Below are 27,087 nucleotides of genomic sequence, written 5' to 3' on the forward strand. Positions count from 1 at the left end.
GTACAGTTAGTATGTATAATGAGTAACAGTAACTTAGTTAAAGCATGTAATAGTTGAATGGTCATAGGAACAGATAGATGCGAATGAAATGCAAATGCAAATGTATCAATACAACTTAAACTTACATACATACATAAATACATACATACGGATATATATGTATCTATTTAGGCTTAATATCATTGTTATCTAATATATACACACAAACACACACATACACATACACAGACCCAACATTCATACCCACACACACACATATACCCAGTATATAACTACAAAGAATATGTATATGAACATGTAATGGCTGCGCAGCGCTGCAGTTGCGCCCCCCCCAACATATATATTATAACAAATCGTAACGTGTATGTACATGTAGCGGCAGTGATTGTTAAAGAAATTGCTTTGTTTTATGTTAGATTTTATAATTTATGAGAAAGAAAAATGGTAAAAAAATGCATACAAATACAGAATGACTGACAAAACACAGAATTATAACATTGCATATAATAAATAAAATAAAAGTATAAAAGAAAGTTGAACTTATTTCGTTTTTGTAAGTATTTTACACTGGCAGTCAGTTAAAATATATATATATTCTACATAGATATTTGCATACGCAAAATGTGCGCATTTAAGAAACTGTGTCACAAAACCTCTATAGGGAACTGGTGAGCATTTCTCTCTCTCTCTCTCTCTCTGTACTTATTGTACAGCGAAATACCAGACAAACAGAATTAAGTAGCAGCAGGCCTGTGCAATCAACTGCAATCCTGGGTGGATTCCCCTGCAAAGAGTGCAGCAGAGAGCAGCTTTTAAATGGCTATGACTCAAAGGTCCATGCATGTTTGTTTCTGCTTAGAACATGAGCGGAAGATAATTCTCTTTTTCACTTGGAGAGCACGTGGCATAGCTTAATTTCTGTATTTTTGCTTGCTGCTGATTTATGTTCACCTGGTAATTCACCTACTGATGTACCACTTTTTTGGGTGGCGGCTTCGAGTGGACAACATCATACATAACGCAGCTGTTGTTGTAATTTTGAATGTTATTGTTGTATTTACTGGTCATTCGAAGCCCCTGCGAAGACCAAAAAGTACCAACTCAGCAGGTGAAATACCAGGCAAACATAAATCAGCAGCAAGCAAAAGTACAGAAAGTCACTTGCCTGCCCACGAAATGTAGCCTATTTTCAAGGCGCAAAATTTTCAGTTACCCTTACAAAAGCGCCATCTATGAGTCGTTGGTTCAATGAATATTTAAATTGGTGCATCCCCAAAGTATACAACAAAAATTTTATTAGCTGCTCATTGCATTATTTAAATGTTAAATAAATTATTCCATGTCGGTTCTATCATAACCGATTTTATTGCTCTCGATTCGTGGGTACCAAATCTATCAGTTGGTGTTAAATATTTTAAGAAGCCTCTTGTCGAGTTTATAAGCCTACTTACCTTTTGCAACTCAAATAATATTTTTTTTTCAATTTTCAATATTGTTCATACCTTATTTTTATTTTAACTTATCTTTTGGTCTTTCCCTTTTCTAAAAGTTGTTATGATTTCGTATTAGTTCTGTTTATTAATTTATTATTTATTACAAGCAATTATACTTCAGCCCTGAGGTCAAATTCGGTATAATATAGTATTTATTTCGCATTGAAAGTGGTATATTTTCAAATTAAAATTGCGGCCACACTTATAATTCTACACGATTTGCGTGTGACTAAAAATTGAAATTATTTTTGATAAGTTATAAGTTTAAGCACAAAACATGGCTGCGACCGCAAATAATACCGCTAAAACCGAGATGATCGATCTCACCAAGCTCAGTCCGGACCAATTGATGCAAATCAAGCAAGAGTTCGAGCAGGTGAGTCTACCGAATCGCATGTGGGTGTTTGCTCTTGCTCACCGACCAAAAAGAGTCAAGGGAGGGGGCAACGGCAAGAGCGGGTTGCAACATCGGTGTGTTGCACATGTTACAATTAAATGGTTTTTCACTTCGCGTGTTTAGGAGATGAGCAGTATACAGGACTCGTTGTCGACTCTGCATAGCTGCAAAGCGAAATACGCTGGCTCCAAAGATGCCTTAGAATCGTTCCAGCCTGATTGGGAAAATCGTCAGATCCTGGTGCCACTCACCAGCAGTATGTACGTGCCCGGTCGCATCAAGGACCTCAACAACTTTATCATAGACATTGGCACCGGCTACTACATCGAAAAGGTATTTGATTTGATACATTTAAATTGCTTAACTTAACATTGGATTGATTTATAGGATTTGGATGGTTCCAAGGATTATTTTAAGCGTCGCGTCGAGTACGTGCAGGAGCAGATCGAGAAAATCGAAAAGATTCAGCTGCAAAAGACGCGTTTCCTCAACTCTGTGATCGGTATACTGGAGGTGAAGCAAGCAGCTGCAGCAAAAATGATTCAGCAGCAGCAGCAACAACAGCAGCAGCAACCACAAGCCAAGCAGACAGCCTAAGGTTTAGGTCAAGGACTCCACCCGGCCGGCAACGCGTTGACGCAGAACAAATATGAAAGATGATTAAATTATTATAAACTTATAAACAATATTTGTGCATTTAATTAACATGTAGTTTATTAAAATGTTCAACTATTTCTTGGCCTCCTCCAATGCGATGCTCAGCACCTTCAACTTTTGTTCATAGGCGGATTTTAGATCCTGTCGGGAAAAACATTTATTTAGCTCTAGGGTTTTTAAGATGCTTTTATTCTCACCTTAAATATCTTGGACTGTGTGTCGTATTCCGCTCGCAGCTTATCGTACACAGCCTTCGAGATGAGCAGCTTCTTTTCGGTCAACAAACACTTGTCCTGCTCGGCCTTAATCCAGAGCTGACTCTTCTCCAGCCGTGCCTCCGTGTGCTCGCATTCTGTGGTCTTCAGCTGCAACATGTCTTTGGTAACCTGCAGCACTTCTTTGATGGAATCAACTTGCTCCTTGAGCACAGCAATCTGTTGTTCCTGCTGTTTGTTCACTTTGGTCTTCTCGAAGAGCAGCGTTTTGGCTTTAAGCAGCAGTTCATCCTGCTCTTGACGTGATTTGGGCGCATCCACGCCGCCCAGCATCACCGACTGTTTGAGGGACTGCTCCAAGTTGGACACCCGCTTCTTCAACCGCTCATTCTCACAACGCGCTTCCTTCACATACCGAAGACTTCCCAATGAATAATTTGTTAATTAAAAAGAATCTTTCAAAACTAACCTCAAAATCTTTACGCAGAGCACCGATTCTTTTGCGAGACTCCTCTAGCAACGCTTGTTTCTCGCTCTCCAATGTGAATACCATATCGAGAAGCTCATTTTGTGGCTGTGCAGCTGGTTGCTCCACTTGCTCCTCCACTTCGGTGCCATTGTTGTTAACATCGCCTCCAACGGCGCCTTCAGCAGAGTTTTCAGACATATTTAAACAAAAATCTTTTATTTAAATTAATTAAATATCTTTACACGCCAGAGACTATTTTCTTGTGAGCTATGGGATTTTGTTTTCATTTCGTTTTTTTTTTGTATTTATAGACAGAATAGATGCACGCTCTATTAATAGACAAATTCTTTGGACTCTCCGGCTCTCTTCGCATTCTCTCTCATTGATATCCCACAGAATAAAAACATTAACTAGACTCGCCAGAGTTGTAGTTTTGGCATACGCCGCAGCATATTCTGAAGTTCCATTTATTATGCATGTTACGTGAATGAGAAAGTTTGAATTATGGTGCGGAATTAATACAAATCGCAGGTTAGCAAACGAAACAATTAAATTGTTATTACAAATAAATGGGTGGGCGAAAGTTTGCAGTGAGTGTTGGTGATACATAAGATTAAATGCCTAACCGAGTTAAAGAAATGATAGTTGATGAGCCACTAACTATGATAGCTTTTAACCATCAAGCTCGCCAGCGGCGCAGGCATCTGCGTAACTCTTGCCGCTCTTATCCTCAGGATTCAGCTTAATCATGTCATCGATGCGCAAAATTGTGATGGCTGCCTCTGTGGCGAACTTCAGCGATTTGATCTTGGACATGGCTGGTTCCAGAACGCCGGACTTTTTGTTGTCACGCACCACACCCTCAATCAAATCCAAGCCGGTCCACTTCAGGTCACCGTGTTTGGTGTTTGTCTGGCTGGAGTTGTGGTAGGAGCGCAGTTTGGCCACCAAATCGGTAGCATCCTTGGCGGCATTTACCGACAGTGTTTTGGGAATGACCAACATTGATTTGGCGAACTCGGCAATAGCCAATTGCTCCCGCGACGACAACGAAGTTGCAAAGTTCTCGAGGTAGATGGAGAGAGCTGCCTCCACACAGCCGCCGCCAGCAACGACCTTTTTGCTTTCAAGCACACGCTTCACTACGCAGAGAGCGTCATGGACGGAACGCTCCATCTCATCACAGTAAAAGTCGTTGGGACCACGCAGAATAATGGAAGCAGCAGCGCTATATACATAGATCACATTAATATAGAATTTGACAATGCCAACGGGTAAAAATGTCTTACCGTGCTTTGGTGCCCTTGATGAGGATGAGCTCATCGTCGCAAATGCGCTCCTGTGCCACCTCAGCTGCCTCACCCACCATGGAGGCATCGAAGCTCTCTTCACCATCCATATTTGTCAATGATGTGAGGAAAGCTGCGCCTGTGGCCTTGGCAATAATCTTCAGATCACTCTTCTTCACACGACGCACAGCCATGGCGCCTGCTTCAACGAAATACTTCATGCAGAGATCATCGACACCGCCGCTGACCAACACAACGTTGACGCCGGTGCCCAAGATCATGTTGATGCGCTCCTTTGTGATATCCAGTTCACGAGCACGAATGGCCTCCAGCTTGTCGGGATCGTTGATCAACACCTGGACACCCATCTTCATCTTTGTCTTTTGCAACGAGAAGTCAAGGCAGGCAATTTTAGCGTTCACAATCTTCTTGGGCATCTGCTGCGAAGCAATGGTGCAGTTCAGGGCATAGCCAGGAATCAATACAGATTCGCGAGCCGATTTGCCATGAGCCTTCAGCACATTGATGGCCTTAATGGAATACGCTGTCTGTCCCTTGGGATCGGTGATCTTAACAGCTTGGGCCGCATCTACAACCATAGCCGAAAAGAACTCCGCATCGGCACCAATGATCTTCGAGCTCATTGAAGTCTTTGCAATGTTGATCAATGAGTCACGCGTCAGCTCATCTACTGGAGCCGTCAGATGCTCGGAAATGTATTTGCAGGCCTCTTTGCAGGCAATACGATAACCGGAGATGATGGAAGTGGGATGAATCTTCTGCTTGACCAATTCATCGGCGTTTTTCAGCAGCTCGGCGGCCAAAATAACAACAGATGTGGTGCCATCGCCCACCTCTTCATCCTGCAGCTGGGCTAATTCCACCAGGACCCTAAACAACTAATTAGTAAACAGTAAACATACTTAATTGTGTAGAAGACTTACTTGGCAGCTGGATGTTCCACCTCAAGCAGACGCAGAATAGTGGCTCCATCGTTGGTCACCGTAACATCTCCGATGTCATCCACCAACATTTTGTCCAAGCCAACGGGACCCAGCGAGCTCTTCACAATATTTGATATAGAGAGAGCTGCCATCACTGTTAAAAAAAAAACCAAAAATAAAGAAAACTAATTAATCTTTCCAATTGTAAATAGAAAAGAACTAGACGCTTCCAAAGCCATAACCTCACTTTACGCTGTGTTACTGATGTTTTGTGGCATTGATATGCAGTTGGTTGTAATTGATTTGTTAAAAGACACACAAATTTAAAGCGATTAAGCATGCTGGATCTCTTTGTTCGGGAATGTTCCCAGCGGTCGTGGGTGGATAGCCAAATGACAAGCAACGTGCTTGAGACTTCAAAAAAGACCCCGGCGGCTTTGCAGCTGTTGTTCAAAGCAATGATTTCTTACCGTTCTGCGAACGCACTGAGGCGCCGGACTGTCGTGTGCCTGCGATGGATAAAGGACTCGCCAATGTCGACATGTTTCGTTTGTGTTCTGCTACTTTTAATAAAAAAATTCAAACAAATGAATAACACTTGGCCTCTGCTTTCAGTGAAAAATTGCCGCACGCTAAACCGCCTGACTCAGAGTGAGAGATGGAACTACATGCGTTTTGCCGATATATCGTTAAGAAATATTCGATTATATTTACATTTATTATTTTCCTCCTCTTTATAAATATGCTGTTGACTTTAGGTGCTTTTGCCTAAATTTAATTTAATAAACACTTATTAATCAGATATTTATTTTAATTTATTTAACACACAATTCAAATCTTTGGCGGCAAACACGTTGTGCTTCTTCTTCAATTGTCATATTCGACGACCTTGCAGCGCGATATCTTATTATTTATCGATTTACTATTTTATGAATTCGATAATGTTGTTCCTGCAATGCTATTGATAGGCGAAAAGCTGTAAGCGTTCGATATCATCAACAAGAAAACCGCGGCAAAAACAACAAGACTTTTTTTTGTGTTCTGCAAACATTTATTTTAGTTTTTCTTTCATTTATTAATTTGCTAGTGTAATAAATAATTTAACATAATGAGTACCACACCATCTAAAGTCCAAACAGCTGGTGGCGAATATAAAACACCCAAGAAGCAAACGGCAATAAGAGGACGTCGAAAATCTGTCAGTTTGAAATCAATTGAGAATCTAACAAATTCAGAAGAATCGAGCGCCGCCGAAGTGGAAGAGCAGCAACCCACAACACGACGCTCGGCACGCAAACCAAGCCCCACCAAGAAGTATCAAGCCTTTAAGGATGCCACTGCAGGAGAACGTATTGTTGTCAATTATGTGGAAGCCTCGGAGGAGGAGGATGAAGAATTACAGTCGGAGAATGAAGAAGTAGATGTTGTTGGAGCACCAAAACCTAATGCACGAGACTTGCAACTGATACAGTCGGACTACAATGTGTCAGGCACCAGCATGTTTGGCTTTAATACACCCAAGAAGCGAGATGCTATGGCGTTGGCTGCTCTCAATGCCACTCCTTGCACTCCAAAGACGCCAAAGACACCGCGATTGGGAGTCAAAACACCAGACACCAAACGCAAGAAGGCGGATCATCCAAAGACACCGTCGCATGTGCGCACGCGTGTTAAGAAACGTAAGTGTTGCTTCTTTAAAAATTATTTTAGCTAATGAAACGTTTTATTAGAAATTGCCAGAATTGTCGCTGACTCCGATGAGGATTTCTCTGGCGATGAAAGTGATTTTCGACCAAGCGACGAACACTCCTCCAGCAGCAGTAGTGACAGTGGCTCTGCCACCTCGGACAACGATGCCGCTGATGATGAACCAAAGACGCCGGCTAAAGCACGTCGCGCTATTGTCGTTCCTGTTCTGCCCAAGACGCCGTCGGCAGCGCGTCAACGACAATCAGCACGGGTTAAGCGTTCCAACGAATATGTGCCAGAAAGCGATGGCTACTTTCATTCGCATGCCAGCAGCAAGATACTCACCTCTGATCATACGCTGGATCGCCTAAAGAATCCCAGACTTGCGGCCGATCGGCTGTTTAGTCTGCTGGCGGAGATGAAAACATCAGCGGAACATGAAACAGCCATCAATGCCATCATGGAAGAGTATCGTTCGTACTTCTCCAAATGGATCTGTATACTCAACGAGGGCTTCAACATATTGCTCTATGGCTTGGGCTCAAAGCGACAGTTGCTGTTAGCGTTTCATCGTGAAGTGCTGGCCAATCAAACAGTGCTGGTGATCAACGGCTTCTTTCCGAGTTTAACGCTTAAAGATGTACTGGATAGCATAACTAGCGAGATACTGGATGCAGGCCCAAGTCCAGGCAATGCTCACGAAGCTGTGGACATGATTGAAGAAGAGTTTGCGCTCATACCCGAAACACATCTTTATTTGATTGTGCATAATTTGGATGGCGCAATGCTGCGCAATGTGAAGGCGCAAGCGATTCTATCGCGCCTAGCGCGAGTTGCCAATATACATCTATTGGCCTCCATCGATCACATCAATACGCCACTGCGTAAGTAGATATTACCACGAAATAATACTTTAAATAATAGGCAACTTTTCTCTCGTTAGTTTGGGACCAGAACAAGCTAAGCAACTTTAATTTCTCGTGGTGGGATTGCACCACCATGTTGCCGTATACGGATGAAACGGCCTTCGAGAACTCGCTGCTGGTGCAGAACTCTGGTGAACTGGCGCTCTCCTCGATGCGCAGCGTCTTCTCCTCGCTGACAACGAACTCGCGAGGCATCTACATGCTAATTGTCAAGTTCCAGTTGAAGAACAAGGGCAATGCGACGTATCAGGGCATGCCATTCAAGGATTTGTATTGGAGTTGTCGCGAGGCTTTTCTCGTCAGCTCCGATTTGGCATTGCGTGCTCAATTGACTGAATTTCTGGATCACAAATTGGTCAAGTCGAAGCGAAGTGTCGATGGTTCGGAGCAGTTAACCATTCCGATTGATGGCGCGTTGTTGCAACAGTTTCTGGATGAGCAGGAGAAGAAATAGTCGCTAACGTGTTTAGAACATATTAATTTATTATCTAATTTGTTAAATACAATTACAATTTGCTTTTTAAAAAGGTTTCTTGCGGCTTTTGCGTATTCCCCAGTTTACTTTTTACGATTTACTTTATACTTTTAAGTTCTATTACATACAATATTTACGTTACGTTACGTTCTGTTACGTTCTCCTGATCCTTTATTGTTTTCTACACATTTAGATTGGCATGCATAAAAATGTATCTTATTTAGCTGTTATATGTTTGCTTTTGATATTTTCCAAGTTTTTAGTTTTTCTCAATCGCTTTTCAATCATTCACACACAGCGCACTCTTATAAATTAATTGCTTCCTTATTTTTTGTCTGTTTTGTTTTTGTTTTGGTCAATTGGAATTGAAATATAACAATCGTTGTTTGGATTTTCTGGTGAAAGCAAACCTATATCATCATTGATTTTCTGACTAACAGCACTTTATGTGTATATTGATCATATTTTGGAATAGCTTTTGAATAAGAATCATTTAACCTTTGCCTTTGTTTGTTTTTGTGCATTTTTGTTTGTATTACCACAATCGAAAGACTAATGCTAGATATTTACAATCATCAATCAATCAATCAATTCATCAAGCAAACCGTTTTATTTGTATCCAACTGCATTAGATACACTTTTCATGGTAGTAAACATCAAATTTTGTAAGTTTAATCGATTCGATTCGAGTCGATCTTATAAAAACTTGAATATTTATAAGTTAGTTGGATGAGTATTATCACTTTTACTTTATTCGTTTTCTTGCTCTATTTTAATTGCTATTACTTTTGTTTTTTTTTTTTTGTAGATTTGCAAATAAGTTTTGTGTGGGGAAAATAACTTCATCAATTGCAGCTAAAGAACGATCAAATCCTGTCCAGACTTATCCAATCCAGACATATATACCCTCTATATGGTGACTGGTAGAAGACTCGTTGCCGTTGGTTGATTTGTTTAGAAGAAAGACTTGTTTGTTGTTGTTTTTGCTTACTATACACAGAGTGCTACATTTTGCTTTTATTTCTTCAATGCTTTCGATTTTTTTTTTAGTTTTTTATACACGAAATAAAGAAATTTGCATTAAATACTTAAAAACAAAAAAAACATTGGAGTTTATTTTTATTTGTTTTGTTTAACGAAAATAGAATAGAAATTTAATGTATACAAATGTTTCAAATTTACTGCTTGTGGTGTTCTTGTAGTTGTTGTTGTTGTTGTGTGGTGTGTTGTTGTAACGGCGGTGGTTGCAGCTCTTTAATGAAGTAAGATTCTTCTCTTGAGGCTGATGTCAGTGTGTAATTGAGTGAGTGTATGTGTGTGTGTGAGTGCTTTGTGGAGTTGAGGGGGGGGAGTGTTTTTCATTCGGTAAATACAAAAATAAAACCTTTAATGCTCTCTTGAATTCAATTAGCAGAGTTTACATATACACAATATATAAATCAACTTCATTATCATATCCGTATCATTATGCATTAGTCATACTCATCGAATATACATCACAATCAAAGTGTACGCTTTGTAATTATACGCGGTAATCATAATAATAATAGAATTACACAATAATAATAATAATAATCATAATTATAATAATAGTTACGCAAAGTTTTTACTTTATTTTATTTTATTATTATTTTTATGCATATGATTATATTTGCCTTCATTTCTTCTTAATAAACTTCCTCTCTCTCTTTCTCTTCACTTATTAAATTGATTTCATTTTATATTATTTTTTTTATTTATAAATTTGTTGCATTCCGGTTTTTTGTTTTGTTTTTCTCTGTTCTCTCATTGTTTTGTTTGTTTTTTTGTTTTCGTTTTTTTTTTGTTGTTTTTGTTTCTTAAAAATAAACATTAAACATAATCATAAATCAACAAAATAAGAATATTACAATTATCAAGTTATTGAAAATAAAATTAACCGATTTGGAAACAATCCACATTTCGCTGCTTGCTTTTGCTTTTGTTGTTGCTTCTTCTACCGCTGGCTGCAGCCAGTTTATTGATGTTTTACTGTAGTTGTTATTGATAATAATATTAGTAGCTGCCTTAATTAATGTTGCATTTGTTTGAAATCTGTTGAAATATTCTTCTTCAATTTGTAGGCAACTATTGAAAATTGCTTTACATTTGTTTACTTTATTATAATTATTATTGTTGCTCTTGTAGGTATTGTTGTTGTTGCTGGTTGGTGTTATTGTGTTTGCTCTTGTTGTTGTTTTTTGTTGTTGTTGATGCTATTTGACAGTTTACTTCTGCATTATGGTTTCAGCTCATTTTCACGCGTTTCCTTGGTGGTCCAATTGGTGGGATTTGTTGTGTTGCGAGGGCACGAAATGCCTCCGCTATCAAATGTGAATGTGTTGTGATCATATTTTGCCAGCCAGAGGTTTCCATCACATCGGTGGCATGACTGTAAATTACAACAAGCGAATCGATTGTTAATTAAATGCATAAACAAATCAATATTAAATTTAACACTTACGTATTAATGAAATCTATCGTTTGTGCTTTCAATTGATCCGCACTGTGGAGATCAGCTAATATTAACGTTTCGGCTGCTGTTTCTACAGAGAGATTGACGCACAGCGCCTCCTCGCACATCACTTTCAGCTTTTCGAGTGCGTACTGTAATACGAAATAGATATACAATTAATATGTATTCCAAAATATTTGTGGTATTTTAAGAACTTACCTTATCAGCAGCCGCTAAGAGATCATCAGCCATTTTTTCTAGGTTCGACGCCTTGCCTGTGTAGATGAATCGAAGCATCTCTTTGAGTACCTCATGATCCACATCGGTTATGGCGACACGATTCAGCTTGCGCTCCTCCATCTCGTGCTCAAACATGGCCGCGAAGACATCACTGCGCGCTGTTGCAAAAATAAGGAAATAAATATTAATTGCAAGTCGATTATTTAATCACTTTTCAATCTAACTTACCTGCCAAAATGGCTTTGTGCGCTTGGAACTCACGGCCACCCACCGAGAGCGTTACGTCGCTGAATTTCTCATTGTCAAAGAGATTGCCGAGATCTTCAGAGAGCTTGCACTCCGGCACTTTGAACTGCACAATATTGGATTGTCCGGAGATGTTCACACTGTCCGCCACAACGCTGACCTCACAGAATATGGTCAGCTTATCCTCGGGCAGCAGGCCATTGGCCTCGTCCAAAAGGAAATCGCGGCGTATGAACTTCTTAAAGCCCCAATCTTTGCCCTGCACGAAACGATAAGCTCTGCAGAGAGAGAGAAAGAAGTTTATCAATCAGTTCAAATTCAATATTAGTAGATTTGATTATATCTTACCGCTGGGATTCCATTGCTTTGGTTTCCTCACGTTTTGCATTTAATATGGAAAATTTGAACTTGGCTCTGACTTCAGATTTGTTACACGAAACTAACAGTAAATATAATGATAAGTAATCCTTGCTTTCCTCATCTAGTCCCTTGGGATTTACCCGTAAACACCTTTAAACGAAATGAGGAATACGAATTAATACAAATTTCAGATTTTAATTAGTTTCACTTACCATTTTAGTTTGTCATTAGCACCGGCTGAGAATGTGGACGATTTGAGTACTTCACCCATTTCTTCCCGACAAAAACTAAAGTTATTTATGGTCCACATATAACTAAATTTAACCACTTTGACCTGCAATCAGAGAAATACATTTTGTTAAATAAGAATATTATTTTTAAGTCATCTCTCTCTGTGAGTTTCTAAAGCAAGCGCATAACATTAAAGAACTTTAGCTTGCGTTTATTCTTGTCTTAAAATCTTTTCGTATTTCTTGTGGTGTCTTATATATTTTTTTAGTATTTCCCATAATGGAAATTGGTTTAAATTTCAGTTTGTAATGCAATGCGCACCTGCGACACAAGAGACACACAGAGAGAGAGAAAGAAAGAATGAAAGAAAGAGGAGCTAACGGAAATGCATTTTCCTGTGCACATAACCACAAAATGCGGATTCAGTTTACAGTTTATTGAAATTCGAGCGCAGCTGCAATCCATAGGAGTGCAAACATTGACCAGCCAGATCCGCGCAGATCTCTTTTAGCATTGTAATTTAATCCATTTTGGTTAAGAGCAGGATAGGGATAGGGAGAGGGAAGGCTTGGCTTGGCTTGGTGGATTATTGGTGGTCTCAAAGTCTTACCTGCGTATAACACCAGTTCTCAGCAACTGGCGTATTAACTTCCGGCAAGGGCGGTGAGGGAACACGGCTGACCGCCATTGTGCTACTGGATGCGTGCAGGTTCGAGGTGACTCTAGCTGTTTGGCTTGCCTGACATTCGTTCACCGGCAATCTGTAAAATGAAGAAACGAAAAAGAATTTTAATTAGCAAAAATTTCATAAATTACCGAGTAAAACTAGTACTAGATTATATTATATTTTATATAGATTGTATTATAACTGAAATATTGAGCTGACCTCGGCTCTTGCAGCAGATCCATGATGCTGCGCTCAAACTCAATCTTGACTAAGTTGCTATCGGCGCTCGAATGTGTGGCGAGTAAGTTGAGCAGCTTTAACAGCAGCGAGTTCTCCAGCTTGCCGCAATAAATATCAAACTGCCACACAACAAAATTCAAATCAAATTTCACTTTTTTCACGCAAGTTCTTAACAATAATTTTCGACACAAAAATAATACACGAGACACGGAGACGAGGACGATGAACAAGCACACGGAAATCACAAAATGGAATGCGCCAAAATGCAAAGTGCAGCAAATGGCAGCGAAAGCAAAATTCGTGAGTAAACAAACGTTATTTCGCATTGAGTGAGAAACGTTTTTGACCGATCAACTTGAGTGGGCGAGCTTAATACTGAGTAAGAGAGAGAGAGACAAAGCGAAAGCTTTGAAAGCACAGGGCGTTCGCCTTTATTTAACAACAGCAATTTGAATGTTGTGTGGATTCTGATCACAGTTTGAGTAAATTTTTTTCTGGTAGGAACTTTGGACGAGCACCGGAGTGGACAGCGCGACAACTGTAGTGCTGAAGTGGTAAATGAAAACTAAATTTGGTGATGTGTTGTGTGGGCTCAGGAAAATCTCAACAGCGAGGATAACTCAGGCAGAAGAGGAAGAGCAAACGCAGATGACAGCAAACAAAAGGCCAAAAATGTTGCCAAGAGTGGAAAATTGACAAACAATGGGCGACGACTACGAAGGTGAGGGAGAGCAAAGAGAGGATCTGCTGCACACACACACATAAACATGTAGAGACAATAACAATGCGAGCTGCGAGCAGATGCTAAAGGAACAACTCAACAAAAGCAACAACGGCAACATTTTTATATACAATTAAGCAAAAGAAAAATCTTTACAAGGCTGCAACAAAAACAACACGTAAACGGAAGAAGAAGAACCGTCACTATTATAGCTGCAGATTAACCAAGGAGTTGATACATCTGCCAGCCAGTGGCCATCAAATGCCTCAAAAAGGACCTTCAATCCACCCGTATGTATGTGTTTGTATGTCTGTGTGTGTGCAACAGCGCGTGCGTGTGTTAAAAGGTTGACGCGAATATTTATCAAGGTAAACGAACGAACAAACCGTAAACCAGCATCGGAAGCAGCAGCAGTAATAATAACAACAACAAGAACAAGAAATCACAGCAACGTCGACGCCGACTGCGACGTCAATCATGCGGCGAAGGCAACCGCGCTGTGTATCGTCAGGTTTAGTACCTTCAAGTAGCTTTATTCAATTTTTAGTGAGTGTGCTTTAGTGTTAATGACATTGATTTGGCATTGAGAGACACACACACAATGACAAGCACCTGCGTTCAGCTTAAGCTGTGTTGTCCGCTCTCTTGTGCTGTTCGCTCTCTCTTCTGTGCTCTCTCATCATCATCATCATTGCTCTCACGGTCTGTCGCTTAAAAAAGCTTTGAAGGGCTCAGAGCAAAATAAAAAAAACTTTTTTTTGGTTTGATGGCATTGGATGGCGCCGCCACAAGGCAAAGCCCATGGCGCAGAACTATGCAAGCTAAGGTTAAAAATACCATATACCAAATATAAAGAGAAAACGACACTAAATGCTTTTTTGGAGGCAGCCTCCGCCCCCCTCAATCTCCCTTACAGTGGTTGTTGGTAAGGTTAAATATTGTGTGATGATTAATGTGACGATGTCGCTGTCGCAGTCGCAGTCGCTGTCTCTGTTGCCCTCGACGCCAACGTCAAGAACTCCCAAAGCGCGTAATGACTCAGCATTGGGATGAACCTTAAGAGTTGAAGGAATGAGGGTTGGTGGTCGCGTTGTTCGCAGTGCGGGGGTAATAAATGTTTCTAACAAATGACATGGTCACTCTGCTGCATATAAAATAAAATACACATGCCTGTTTATGTGTGTGCGCTTAGTCTGCCATCTTCTGTTGCTCGGCAGCTGAAGCGAATTTATTTGGACACGGACACGCTGCTTATACTGCGATCTAGCAACACAGGTCAACAATGTAAAGAGAATTTATGACAAACGCAAGAGAGGAAGACTGCGAGACGTGTGGGGGTCGCGTTCAGCTGCCAAGAGTGAAAAGCGCGCCAAATGCAACAATCACTTACAACTTTTCACCAATTTTCCGCCAAGAGTAGCAGGCATGTTATATAATTGACGCTGCTGCTGCTGCTTTCCACACACACTTCCGGCAACTTTTCATTAGCATTTAAATGAAATTTGATAGAGGAGTGCACAGCGGAGGGAGGGAAAAAAATGAAAATAAAAAGCCTCCAAACGAATGTCGACAACAAAAGGCAAGCCAATAATAAAAATGGTGAAAATTTTCATTTTTTACAACAAATTATCGCATGAGTTTTCACTGCCTCGTGTTTGTTGTTGTTGCCGTTTTCACCAACAAAACAAAAACAACAACAGCAGCTCCTTTCACTCGCCTCTAACAACAACAAATGAGTCGAGTGAAAAAAACGTTTTGAAGAAAAGGAAATGCTTTTCATTTTACATACACACACACATACTTGCTTGTATTTGTATAAATGCGATGCAAAGATAAATTTAGCGAAGAAACGACGGCCATTTAATTTAAATAATGTGATCTTTCATGCCAATGAAAATGATTTCAAAAGAGAAACTACTCTTAAAGCGCCGTCGTCTCTTAACTTCCGCATCACTAAATGCAGTCACCAAAGCAATAAAAACAACAACAAACACCCACTGCTCATGCAATTTCTCTTTGCATCGCCCTTCTTTGTATTGCCCTATGGAGTCACATACACACAAATACACACAGAGGCATACACACATTTTGGAGTCGATGTCAACACTTGAATGCATATTAATTTTCAAAACTCCCACGCTCAAGTTTCGTTTTATCGTTACGTTTCGTTTCGTTTTATTGTTTTTGCAGTCACAGTTGCTGCTGTTGTTGTTGTGGCGTCCATTTGCCTTTAGCAGCGCCGTCGCAGCGCAGTCGAGGCAAAGGCCGAGGCATAAGGAGAAAGCTCCTCAGCGTCTCAGTCTCTCTTTCTGTCTTCTCTGCAGTTTTGCTTGCAGTTTTCGTGAAAGTCGCTAGCTGTTATTTTTGTTGTTGTTATATAAAATGTATAAAATCATTTAAGTAGAGTGAAATTTGTCTGCTGCGAACTCTTTTTCTTTTTGCCAAAGATTGGAAGTTTGCACTGCTGACTATTAGGGTAAGGTTAATTACATTTCTCCTCTTGAGCTATGTTAATGATTTAAAAAAAGAAGTGACCAAAAAAGTTTAAAGTTGACTCTGCACGATCGATGCTATAAGAGGGCAGAGCTTAAGTTTCGTTAAGTTTTGACACTTTGGCGGCCGCATTGCAACATAAATGAAAGTTTACACTCTTTTTGCGTTAATAACAAATAACGACAAAGGGAAAACATATTTCGATTACGTAAACATTACAAGCAGGCATTGAAATGAGACCCATCATTCCCCCTCCCCAGACTCCATAAACACTGGCCTGTATTTATTTCTCGTATGTATTTGTGTGTGTGTGCGCAGGCGCGTAGGCGTCGCAGCGACAGCGAATTTCACCCGAGCGCAGTCGTAGTGTAACCCGAAGTTGGGCCACGATGTGAAACGAGAGCACATCGCTGCGAGGCACGAAGAGCGAAACGATACTCGTTGTGTTTTATGTAATCGGTAAAGCGAAGCCAGCAACAACAACAAAAGCGTGCAAAGTCAAAACTTGTTTGATGACGTAGTTGTCGTTGCCAAAGCTCAGCTTACACACGCTCTCCCTATCTCGCTCACGCTTTCTGGTCGTAGTGAGCACGTTGCCGTTTAACGCGTGGCTTGGCGCATAGTATTGTATAATAGTAGATGATGGATAGAAGACGAGTGCAAAAGAGACAGAAGACAACATACGAGTCACATTATGATTAGAGTCGTACTTCATTATCGTGTTGAGGCATGAAATGAAATCAATAAATTAATAAACATTTTGTGCCCAATTTTTAACAATGCTCAGCAAACTCAAGTTTTGGGCCAAACTTGGCGTGCTTTTGTTGTTGTAGTTGTTGTTGTTGTAGCGGCTTGTTTGCATTTTGCCGCTTTTACCATTTCTCTGCACTTTCTAAACAAATTGTGCGGCGACTGCGACGACGACGAAGTGAAGGCAACGAAGGAAACGACAAGAAATTGGCTTTCATGCGTTTTCACATTTTGTTTTTGTCGTGCTTTCATTTCTGTTGTTGCTGTTGTTGTTGTTGTTGCCGGATTTCTACTACTTTTTCTCTAGGCGCATGCTATCCTCTTCTATCTCTCTCGTTCGCTATCTATCTCTAGTTGGCTTCAAATATCTTTTTATTGGCTTAGAAATTTGTGTTTGTTTGCTTCTTGTGGTTTCCGTAGAGATTTGTTCTAAATTCAAAATGTGGGCCCCAAGTGAAAGAGTGGATCGTTGTTGTTGCCTTTTTTATGATGATGATGATTATTGGGTGAAATGCGTTAAGCAAAGTGAAAAGTGAAATATCTGTAGCAATGATTTCATTTCATTTATTGCGCCCAAGCGAAGAGTTCAACAAACACGCACACACACACACACACACACACACATACACAGGCCTTTGACAGGCTCAGCTCAGCCTAAGCTTAGCATCCACTTGGCAACATGTTGTTATAGGCGATGTTGTTGGCAACATTGTTGCCAGTTTTGCCTGCTGCGTTGTTAATTAATTTAATTTCAAGCGAAATGCGTGTATAACTTTTGAAAGTTGCCTTTAAATAATTTATTAAACATATACATACATCAACAACGTATGTTACTTATTGATATTAAAATGAGAAAGTTGCCAGAGTTGAATGTATTTATAATACAAACAACTTGTAGTAGGATTTAATCATAGCGAATGTGTTTTAATAATTACATAAGCATTTACAATATAGCTGTGCTCCCCACTAACATGGCATGTTGCTGCCACATGTTGCCAAAGCATCATCGTTGGACCCTTGCAACGCCGAGGCACTGAAGCAAACTTCCCGTCCCGTTTGCTCAGAGGGCGTGCAAAAAAATTGAAAAAGAAATAATAAATAAAAGAAACAACAGAAAACCACAACTCAGACATTTCCCCAGTTCATAAACAATGCCACACTGAAATGCAGTCCACAGCAAACAACTGTTACAGTTATCCATCGATATCACGAATCGATCTCTAGAAAAGCTTTTTTTAATGTACCTTTTTTCTTCTATATATATTTTGTCCCAATTTGTAGTAGATCTGAAAACAAATTTGCTTTTCTGCTGGGAACTAAAGATTGCTTATAGATATTTTTCAGATAAAAACTAATTGAAAACTACGCAAGCATATAAATTATCGAATTTCTAGAGCAATATAAAATCGAGCTGATATAATACAAATTCAAACTGTTTGAATGTTTTTATAAATGTGTTTTACAATAAATAACATTAGCATGAATCATTTTGGCACAATCTCAGAACACACACAATTGCCATATCGCTTGAGTTCCCATTGGACTTTGTGGCGCCACAAGGTCACAAAAGCAACAAGTACAAAATTAAAGTTGACGCTGTTTCCCTGAGAGCAATTTCATTTGGATTATAAACAACAAACAAAACTCTCCAGTGACAAGCAAGCAGCTGCTTTACCTTTGGACTTGCCCCTGCCACAGCCCACAACCCACAACCACCCACTTTCCACATTAATGGAGCAGCACACACAACCCAACGAAAGCAAACAAAACGCATCAGCATTAAATTTATTATTGTTTACCCCCGAAAATTGTATTAATTTTGTTGCTTTCTAGGTCAGAGAGCAGAGAGAAACGTCGGATGGAGAGGAGATGGGGGGGAGGGCGAACACTGAAGTGTGTTCTTGGGCTTTCGAAGCGTTTACCAACACTGACGCCTAAGGTCAGCAGTGTGTCGAGTGTGGTGGTAAAGTGGGTTACGTCGAGGTTGAAAATTAAACTAGCACAAATATCGCTTGCTCGCTCGCTTCGCAAATGAATAACACCCAATGAATGTCAGTGAAAACGGCAAGTCATTCAAATGAATACACTGCACTATAATATGCTACAACAAACAAACAACAACAACAGCAAGCTGCAGCAATGTTGGTAAACAACACACAATACAACACAACACAACACTAAATTTGCTACTGTTGCTCAAAACTCAAGGATGCAACACGATTTTCAAGTGCTAATCAAAATGTATAACGAGGTGGATGATCAGGTCACTCGAAGGTTTTCAATGGGGTCAAGTAGTTTTTTTTTTTTAGTTGGGAGACACACAAAGAATCTTTAAAGCATTTTATTCAGAGTTTCACTTGATGAAATTGATGTCAGCATTGTAAAATTCTTTGTTCTCAATTGGAAATTTCTTTTCAAGTTTTATACCTTATTGAACATTTCTTTGTTTTCTTTTAAGATTGTACTTAGTTTTATTTAGTTTTTTTTTTTTAATTTGGTTTGATTTGAATTGGAGTAATCTTCTTAAACTTTGCAAGCATTTCTAATATTATATTTTAATACTGATAATATATTTCTTTACAATTCATTTCCAATTATTTTTCAATTTGTTTCTTTTCTTAAAATTTCCATTCTTCCTCAAGTTTAATCATATTTCTTTTAAGATTGGACTTAAAACCATTTTTTTTTTAGTTTTTTTCTAATTTGGTTTGATTTTAACTTCTTAAACTTTGCAAGCATTTCTAATATTATATTTCAAATATTGATATTATAATTATTCAAAATTTATTTCCAATTAGTTTTCAATTTTTTTTCTTTTCTTTCAATTTCTAATCTACCTCAAGTTTGTTCATATTTTAACTACACTTTCCTTACAACTTATCCATGCATCTTTAATTGTTTACTCTTTTCTGTTCGATTCATTTATTTTAACTATATAATTGAGCTCAAATTTGAACTGATTTCAATTATAATTCCTTCATAACTTTGCCTATAAACAGCGTTGCTTCATTTCCGATTTATGCAAAAAAAAAAAACTGCGGAAGTCGCTTAAACGTTATTGTGGCGCCATTTTGCGCATATTAATTGTTGATTATGTTTTTTTTTAATGCATTTTCCGGCATTTAATTATAATGATTATTGGGAATTGAATTTACCTTTTATCACAGAAATTTGCGGCGGCGTTACAAAACTCCTTTGAATTTGGGCATTTAACTAATAATACTAGGCACAGAGGAGATTGTTGTTGTTGTTGTTGTTGATGATGTTGATTTTGTTGTTGTTGTTGTTGTTGATGTTGTTGGTGGTGGTGGTGATGATGATGCTGCTGTTGTTGATGGTGATTGCTGCTGTGGTGATGATGGTTGCTGTGATGCTGCTGCTGCTGTTGATGTTGTTGATGTTGCTGTTGTGCAGGATGCACGCAATTAAAATGTTGTTGCTGTTGTTGATAGTGCGACGAGGAGGCAGCAACTGAGGCAGAATTCGAGCTGCTGCTGCTGTTCGATGAAGTTGAGGTTGAGGCGTTGTTGTTGTTGTTGTTGTTGTTGTGGTGATGATGCTGTTGCTGGTTGAGATGCCGCCGTATCGATTGATTAATACGATTCGTTATGGAATTGGTCAACGCGGAATGATGGCTATGCAGATGGTGATGCGGCGACAGGAGATGCGACGTCGATGAGGCAGAGGCAGAGGAAGAGGCAGAGGCTGATGAACTCGCTGCAGCTAATGATGAACTGGAGCTTGCACTAGACGAAGTTGGTCCAAAAAGGCGGCTGGCAATAATGCTGTTGCTGTTGTTGTTGCCACCGTTGTAGTGCCTGTTGCCTGCACAGGCGCTGCTGCAGTTGTTTGAGGAGCTTGAATTGGAATTGGTTGAGGAGGAGGATGAGGAGGAGGTGGAGGTAGAGGAACTTTGTGCGCGCGTTAAAATGTGTTGCAAGTTGCTGTTGCTGCCGCTAATGCTGTTGTTGTTGCTGTTGCTACTGTTGTTGTTGCTGAATGCTGCCTGCAATATGCTGCTGGGTGTTGCCAAATGTTGCGCCAGTGTTGTTGCTGTGCCACTTCTGGTTGCCGCCGCTGTTGCTGCTGCTGCAGTTGCTCCACTTTCGTAATTCAGGTGACCCAAATGTTGTTGCAAAACCGAAGGCGCTGCCGCTTGTTGCTGCCACGGTGGCGTTGGCGTGCTCACAGCTGCCACAACAGCGTGTGGGTGTTGCGGCAACGTTGACGCCGCTGCTGACGGCGACGCTGATGCCGACGTCGACGTCGACGTTGACAGCGACGATCTGCGCAGTAATACTGGAGGCGTTGATATCAACTGCTGCAGGCGACTGCAATTGTTGCTGCTGCTGCTGCTCGCAGTTGTTGTTGCTGCTGGCGTCGCTGTTGCTGCCGTTGCTGCTGCTGCTGCTGGCGTCGCTGCTGACGTCTCGGCCAATGCGCTGCTTAATGCGCTAACACTAGCAACATTATTTTGCGGGCCACTTTGGCAGCAACAATTATCACTTGACAGTTGCTGTTGTTGTTGTTGCTGTTGTTGGGGCTGTTGCTGCTGCTGCTGTTGCTCCAAATTCACATCGACAACAACATCGACGACATTCTCATTTTGATTTTGATAAATTTCGTGCACGTTTCGCTTTTTTTTGATTTTCACATACGGCTCAAACATTTTACAATCGAATTAACGCGCTTTTTATTTATTTGTTTATTTGATTTGATTTGTATTTTTTATTTTTTCTGTATTTTTAATGAATTGCTGCTTGTTGCACACACATTTATTACACACACAAAATAAGCACACAAATTATTAAGTAATTTTATATTGCTCACTCTTGTATTATTTTTGGTGTAGTTGTTGTTGTTTAATTAACCGTTCAGCGCGCTCAATTGATATTTGTTTTAAAAATCTATAAAAATCATGGCTATTTATTGTTGTTGTTGGTTGTTGGTTGTGCTTGCAACACTTTTGAAACCCTGCAATACGCTCGCTCGCTCCACACACACACGTCGTTGTTTTATCTAAAAAATGTAGGCCTGTTGTTGTTGCTATATTGCTGTAGCAGCTGCTGCTTATTGGGCTGTCAGCTTTTTATTTTTTTTTTAGTGGGCGCAACGACAACGACTATGACGAAGACGACGGAGATGAAGGAGAACGAACCACAACCGCTTCGCTTGAAAGTTTGCGGAGAACTGAACCAAGTGTAGTCAACTGAGCAACGAGTCGAGCGACTAACGACGGCGTCGCTGCTTGCGCTGCTATTGAGTGAGCGGCAGCACCAGCACCAGCAGCAGTTGCTGCTGTCCGATTTCAGTGCACGGCAACTTTTGGTGTCGACGCTGGCAGCGCTGCTGCTGTTCGTAGCGTTTCAATTTTCGTTCGTTTCACTTCGTTTCGTTTTTGTTTCGTTTCCACTCTATGTAACGTTGAAGCGTGGCGAAACGTAAAACACGCACACACCTACACCTACACACAGTGAGAGGCGGTCGCGTCGCGTCGGTGGGGCGCGCTCTGTGTGAGGTCGACTAGCGTATGAGAAAGGAAGCGACACTGAAAAACCACTGAGCGCGCAACTGCGGAGAGAGCGAGCACGCAAGTCAAAGAGAGAGAGCACTAAACTGAGGGCCAACGGCAGCTGATAATTGTACTACGTACACACTTACTTTTGTACATATGTATGTATGTACAAGTACAATGCAGGACTGACGAGGGCGAGGGCGAGGCGAACGAACGAGGCCACAAAATGCTGCTGCTGCTGATGATGATGGTGATGGAATGAAATGGAATGACCAACAACAATGGAATGAAATGACCATCGGCAGCGAGCGGAGGTCCTTCGTGTAGAGATAAGCCGTAATCATTTAGTCACAGAGACTTCTGTTGCCGCTCTCTTTGCATCAATTGAGCCGCCGAAAGCGCGTAGCCTTGTTGCCTCTGCCGCGGCTGGCTTATCGGCGCTTCCTACTTTACATCAAAGTGCGCGGCGGCGTCAGCTTCAGTTTCGATTGCACACACATATCGGCGTTTGGCCCCTAATATATCCTCAGCTCCCTTTGGGGGTTTGCACATATGCACACACACACACTCAACTCTCCATCTTTGTGTATGTATTAATACGCCGTTACATACATCTGTGTGTGTATTAAGTCAGGGGCGTTGTCGGCAACGCATGTCACGTCGCCTGCAGTCGCCAACGTCGTTGGTGGCGTTGTCTTGGCCCACCCAACTAGCACAGCAAACCCAACAACATCAGCCGGCTCTTCACTCCACTTCAGTTTCGTTCCTCGCATGCTCTCTTGCTCGTTCTCTATGTCGTCTCTTCTCTTCGCTTCATGCCCACTCAACACATTCGTTTCATTTATGGCGTGCAAATTAGCATCGGCCCCTAGGGCTTCGTGTGTGTTCCATGTCCTTTGGCCCGGGCCACACATGTCAGCTACTGTGTGTGCGCTGCTCTCTTGCTTGCTCGCTCTTACATGCAGTCGCAATCTGTTGCCCATTAGCTACAACTACAACTACAAAATTGAATGTGTGAAAATTTGACAGTAATGCGTTGTCGTTTGCTTTGAAGTTTTGCAAAATATACCGACAAAAAGTCGCAAGGTGTTGAAAGTCGAGCGAGAGTTGCGATTGCGTTTTAGTTGAGTTATCGCTAGGAGTGCAGTGCCAAAGAGAGGGGGAAGGGGAACAGACACTAACTTTGCCTACTCAATCGGCTAGCTGCCAGTCACAAGTGATGCGTTGACTCTTCGTTGTTGCCCTCTCTGTTGCTCAGCTTACGGTCCACAACTCGCAGCCCACACACAGACAGACTGCTTGCTGTATAAGGTTGTCGTTCAATATCATATTAGAGAGATCAATTCATACTCGTATTCGTGTGTATTTCTATTTCTATGCGCGATTTCAGAGGCCATTGGACGTTCACTGACCTTTTAGCACTTCCTTCCAAATTGCGGAAACGGTACAACTGGTTCACCTTTCAGCTGTGTTTAGTATCAACAAACACAACCAACCCCTTTGCCATATTTATCGTGCAGTTTTTCGAAAGCAGTTTTTATCGTTTATCGATTTCCAATAAGCTGCAAGCTGTTTTTAGAAATCCATATTGCGCTGCTGCCTGCTATCGATAAACGTTTTAAAAGCGCATGCACATGATTTACTTGACACTAATTTCCATAAATAAAACAAAAAGTTCAATAAAAATTAAGGCAAGCAGAGCGGAGAATGGGAGGGGGGGATTGATGGCTGACCGTCTCTCTGACAATAACCCAATTTTTCAGTAGCAACACACAAAGCAAAAATATGTGTGCGACGCATTGACGACCAAGGCAGGCAGCGCAGTCGCAGTCGCAGCCGCAGTCGACGCCGACTTTAACTCTGAGGCTAAAGCTCGCGCTGCGATGTCGATATGGCGACGTCATCGGCATTTTCATTTTCATTCTCATCTCGTCACCTTTTTTTGAGAAATTTGACAATTTTTTTGTAAACTAAAGCAGAGCCATCGGTCGCTCTCTCTCCCTCTCTCTTTCTCTCCCTCTTTGGCTTGTTAAGTGTGACGCGGGCTGCGCAGCGTGGGCTGACGAAAGTGTTAATTGATTTGATTGGCTTCAAGAGGCGATTTAGCTGGTGATCGCAGCTGACTAAAAAAAAAGCCACACAATCCATGCGAAAAACGGGTTGAACAAGCTGCCAACACACACACACACACACACACATACAAAGTTACGACGCGCATCCGTTAGATACTCGAAATAAAGTTGTAAGCAGCCCCAAAAAAGAGATACAAAGATACATTCGAGTGGAGCTCGTGTTGTTGTTGTTGTTGCTGTTGCCACCGCAAACGCTGTGGGATAACTTCCGCACTCGTGCCGCGCCGCTTTGTGGCGAGTGAAACTTGCGAGTCTCTTTTTCGTAATCAGTTTGCAGCAATTGCCGTTTTGGTTGCAGCGCTTTTTTATCCAACTTTTGCTTTGCTTTGTTTCGTTTCGTTTCGGTTTCGTTTTTGTGTTTTTTGTTTTGGCTTGTATGTTCTCTATCTCTTTCCCCCCCGGTCTCTCACACTCTCTTTCAATTTACATTTCAAATTTTCACAATACTTTGCAGCTTGCAAAGTGATTGGAGGAAAGTCGAGGGAATCCTCCGACTGACGCTTTCCGCATTTCACAAAATCACACACACACACACACACACACACACACTCGAACAAAGCAGCTTTGACCGCCTACCAAACAAAAAACAAACGAAATAATGTTATATCAGTCAGTTTACATCGATAGCAAGCAAACTTTCTAACTCACTTGAGACAATTTCCACATCTGGCAGCAGCAGCAGAGGGGGAAGGGCGCTTTATAGAGGTCACTCAAGTTGTAGGCATAATCATTATCATATTTATCGCTTTTCTTATCTATTATTTATTTATCACAGCTATCAAGACATTTTGTAACATGGCGTGAAACTAGCTCAGCGATAACTTAATGACATTTTGGTATTTTTATGCCATTTGTTTGCAGTTTTATACTGAAAGTGACTTTTTTTATTATATTAAATCTAGTATTTAATACTATATTTAAATAGAGAAGAGAGTACTGGCTGCTGGGGCCTTCGACTCGAGAAAGTGATTTATATCAAATTATTTTAAACCATTTTTAAAAAACATAATTGTTTTTTTTTATTATCTTTTGTCATTCTGAAAGTTTCAAAAGAATTACTGATTAGATTTTAATGTTATAAAACTTAATAACATTGAACTATAAAAACTTATTACTCGACATTCACAAATAAGTCTTCGACACATTTTCATATCTATTAAACCTAATATAGAGAAACAAATAATAAGGAAATTTGATGAGGTATATAAATATATTGTCATCGTAAAAACTTTCTAAGAGTTTCACAATAAATACACAAGTTTTTTCCAAAATATTACAAATATAATAATACAAATTAACAATTAGATGAGTTAATCTAATAATAAAATTGTATCAATATCTTTGCATCTCAAAAGAATTGTAAACAAATCTAAGATGGTGTATTATTATTTTATATTTCTCCATTCCAAAACCTTCCCAACATTAGCATTAAACTAAATGTTCCAAATAATATTACAGGATAATTTAGGATTTGAGAAGCTAATCTGATGGATTATTTAGTTAATTTACCACCCCAATTTATTTAACAAAAGTATCACACACAAAAACTGAATTATTAGCGTAGGGAATTTATCAGTCGATCACCCTTCAAACAAAGCATGTTTTCATTGTAATAAATTTTCGTAACCAAAGATGTCCAAGTCTTTTGGCTCTCTCTTTCTCCCTTTCCCCCTCTCTCTCTTGTCTTGGGAGTTGTTTCTTTTTGGTTTTAGGCCGTGCACTGGGGAATGGGCAAAAATGTGGGGAAAAGTGTCGAAAAAATGCGTGGCAAGTTAAACGTTGCCCTTGGCTTGGTTAATGCTGGTTTCTGTTTGCTGTTTGCTTGCTTGTTTCAGCAGCAGCAACAGCAACAGCGATTATACAATATCCGACCGAGACTCCGCTTGAAAGTGTGATATTTTCGTATTGTTTTTTTTTGTGTTTGGCCCAAAAGAAAATACTACATAACTCAAAACGTAACAACTTAACTTGGCTTAACTTGTATCTTACTCTTTGTTTGCACATTTCTTTTGAATTCGCTTGTTTGTCAATCCATTTCCTGCCAAATTTGAATGAAGAATTCTGGTCACGATAATAATTTGTCAATGCTGTGGCAAACAACATGTTGCAAGAGACAAAGGGGCAAGACACCCAGGCAGGCCGTTGATTTAAATCTGGGTGTCAAAATAAACGACAAACAATTCGATTCTGTCTGAGCATCTGGGTGGGCTGCTGCTTGAGTTAATTATGAAATTGTCCTTTTGCCAAGGATTCCCCCCTCCTCCATCGAACTTGCCACACACACAGCAGGCTGTCGAGTTTCCAAAACCACAAGAAATAACGATCCCAGGCAGAATAGAAGACGAAGACGAGAGACTCTGGACTACCCACGGCGTTTGTTTACGCTCATTAAAAGGCAAAAAATGAAAGAAAAGGTGGCAGAAGAGGCAAGCAGCTGGCAGCGAAAGAGAGTACCTCACCACCAT

The 27,087-nt window shown here is 40.5% G+C and overlaps 5 protein-coding genes across 8 annotated transcripts in view; 2 read left to right on the forward strand and 3 right to left on the reverse strand.

The window, feature by feature from the left end:
- The first annotated feature begins 1,732 nt into the window (after nt 1–1,732).
- Nucleotides 1,733–2,642, forward strand: LOC132786343 (probable prefoldin subunit 5). The gene is made up of 3 exons (XM_060792851.1): nt 1,733–1,869; nt 2,014–2,223; nt 2,278–2,642. Exons 1-3 carry the CDS (start codon nt 1,771–1,773, stop codon nt 2,485–2,487), a joined length of 519 nt encoding a protein of 172 aa, XP_060648834.1. The 5' UTR covers nt 1,733–1,770; the 3' UTR covers nt 2,488–2,642.
- LOC132786342 (uncharacterized) lies at nt 1,750–3,573 on the reverse strand. Its single transcript, XM_060792850.1, has 3 exons — nt 3,232–3,573; nt 2,745–3,167; nt 1,750–2,688 (listed from the first exon to the last, which is right to left on the reverse strand). The coding sequence occupies exons 1-3, from the start codon at nt 3,427–3,429 to the stop codon at nt 2,620–2,622; spliced, it is 690 nt and encodes a 229-aa protein (XP_060648833.1). The 5' UTR covers nt 3,430–3,573; the 3' UTR covers nt 1,750–2,619.
- Nucleotides 3,574–3,656: 83 nt separating this feature from the next.
- Nucleotides 3,657–6,117, reverse strand: LOC132786341 (T-complex protein 1 subunit alpha). Its single transcript, XM_060792849.1, has 4 exons — nt 5,935–6,117; nt 5,465–5,618; nt 4,521–5,411; nt 3,657–4,459 (listed from the first exon to the last, which is right to left on the reverse strand). Exons 1-4 carry the CDS (start codon nt 6,005–6,007, stop codon nt 3,904–3,906), a joined length of 1,674 nt encoding a protein of 557 aa, XP_060648832.1. The 5' UTR covers nt 6,008–6,117; the 3' UTR covers nt 3,657–3,903.
- Nucleotides 6,118–6,433: 316 nt separating this feature from the next.
- On the forward strand, nt 6,434–8,606 carry LOC132786346 (origin recognition complex subunit 2). The gene is made up of 3 exons (XM_060792856.1): nt 6,434–7,143; nt 7,195–8,037; nt 8,097–8,606. The coding sequence occupies exons 1-3, from the start codon at nt 6,573–6,575 to the stop codon at nt 8,531–8,533; spliced, it is 1,851 nt and encodes a 616-aa protein (XP_060648839.1). The 5' UTR covers nt 6,434–6,572; the 3' UTR covers nt 8,534–8,606.
- A 1,036-nt stretch (nt 8,607–9,642) lies between these two features.
- Nucleotides 9,643–27,087, reverse strand: part of LOC132786344 (protein roadkill) — a 55,534-nt gene continuing 38,089 nt past the window's right edge. For 2 of the 4 annotated variants that reach the window (XM_060792855.1, XM_060792854.1), the window contains 7 exons: nt 12,715–12,865; nt 12,086–12,207; nt 11,862–12,023; nt 11,496–11,791; nt 11,247–11,425; nt 11,037–11,179; nt 9,643–10,964 (listed from right to left, as the gene is read on the reverse strand). In XM_060792855.1, the coding sequence (XP_060648838.1) occupies nt 10,820–10,964; nt 11,037–11,179; nt 11,247–11,425; nt 11,496–11,791; nt 11,862–12,023; nt 12,086–12,207; nt 12,715–12,792 (1,125 nt within the window). In that variant the 5' untranslated portion in view covers nt 12,793–12,865 and the 3' untranslated portion in view covers nt 9,643–10,819. Of the gene's footprint in view, nt 10,965–11,036; nt 11,180–11,246; nt 11,426–11,495; nt 11,792–11,861; nt 12,024–12,085; nt 12,208–12,714; nt 12,866–12,990; nt 13,269–20,130; nt 22,142–27,087 lie in introns of those variants that run through there. The other 2 variants (XM_060792852.1, XM_060792853.1) reach the window with 2 other exon arrangements.

Source organism: Drosophila nasuta, chromosome 2R, assembly GCF_023558535.2.
Source record: "Drosophila nasuta strain 15112-1781.00 chromosome 2R, ASM2355853v1, whole genome shotgun sequence".
Lineage (NCBI taxonomy): Eukaryota > Metazoa > Arthropoda > Insecta > Diptera > Drosophilidae > Drosophila > Drosophila nasuta.

Coding starts and splice junctions, on each gene's coding strand:
- LOC132786343 (XM_060792851.1), top strand. CDS start 1,771: ATGGCTGCGACCGCAAATAATACCGCTAAAACCGAGATGATCGATCTC. Junction 1,870..2,013: donor TCAAGCAAGAGTTCGAGCAG/GTGAGTCTACCG, acceptor TCGCGTGTTTAG/GAGATGAGCAGTATACAGGA. Junction 2,224..2,277: donor CCGGCTACTACATCGAAAAG/GTATTTGATTTG, acceptor ATTGATTTATAG/GATTTGGATGGTTCCAAGGA.
- LOC132786342 (XM_060792850.1), bottom strand. CDS start 3,429: ATGTCTGAAAACTCTGCTGAAGGCGCCGTTGGAGGCGATGTTAACAAC. Junction 3,168..3,231: donor CTCTGCGTAAAGATTTTGAG/GTTAGTTTTGAA, acceptor CGGTATGTGAAG/GAAGCGCGTTGTGAGAATGA. Junction 2,689..2,744: donor CACAGTCCAAGATATTTAAG/GTGAGAATAAAA, acceptor TTTTCCCGACAG/GATCTAAAATCCGCCTATGA.
- LOC132786341 (XM_060792849.1), bottom strand. CDS start 6,007: ATGTCGACATTGGCGAGTCCTTTATCCATCGCAGGCACACGACAGTCC. Junction 5,619..5,934: donor CTCAGTGCGTTCGCAGAACG/GTAAGAAATCAT, acceptor TTTTTTTAACAG/TGATGGCAGCTCTCTCTATA. Junction 4,460..4,520: donor ATCAAGGGCACCAAAGCACG/GTAAGACATTTT, acceptor CTATGTATATAG/CGCTGCTGCTTCCATTATTC.
- LOC132786346 (XM_060792856.1), top strand. CDS start 6,573: ATGAGTACCACACCATCTAAAGTCCAAACAGCTGGTGGCGAATATAAA. Junction 7,144..7,194: donor GCGCACGCGTGTTAAGAAAC/GTAAGTGTTGCT, acceptor ACGTTTTATTAG/AAATTGCCAGAATTGTCGCT. Junction 8,038..8,096: donor TCACATCAATACGCCACTGC/GTAAGTAGATAT, acceptor TTCTCTCGTTAG/TTTGGGACCAGAACAAGCTA.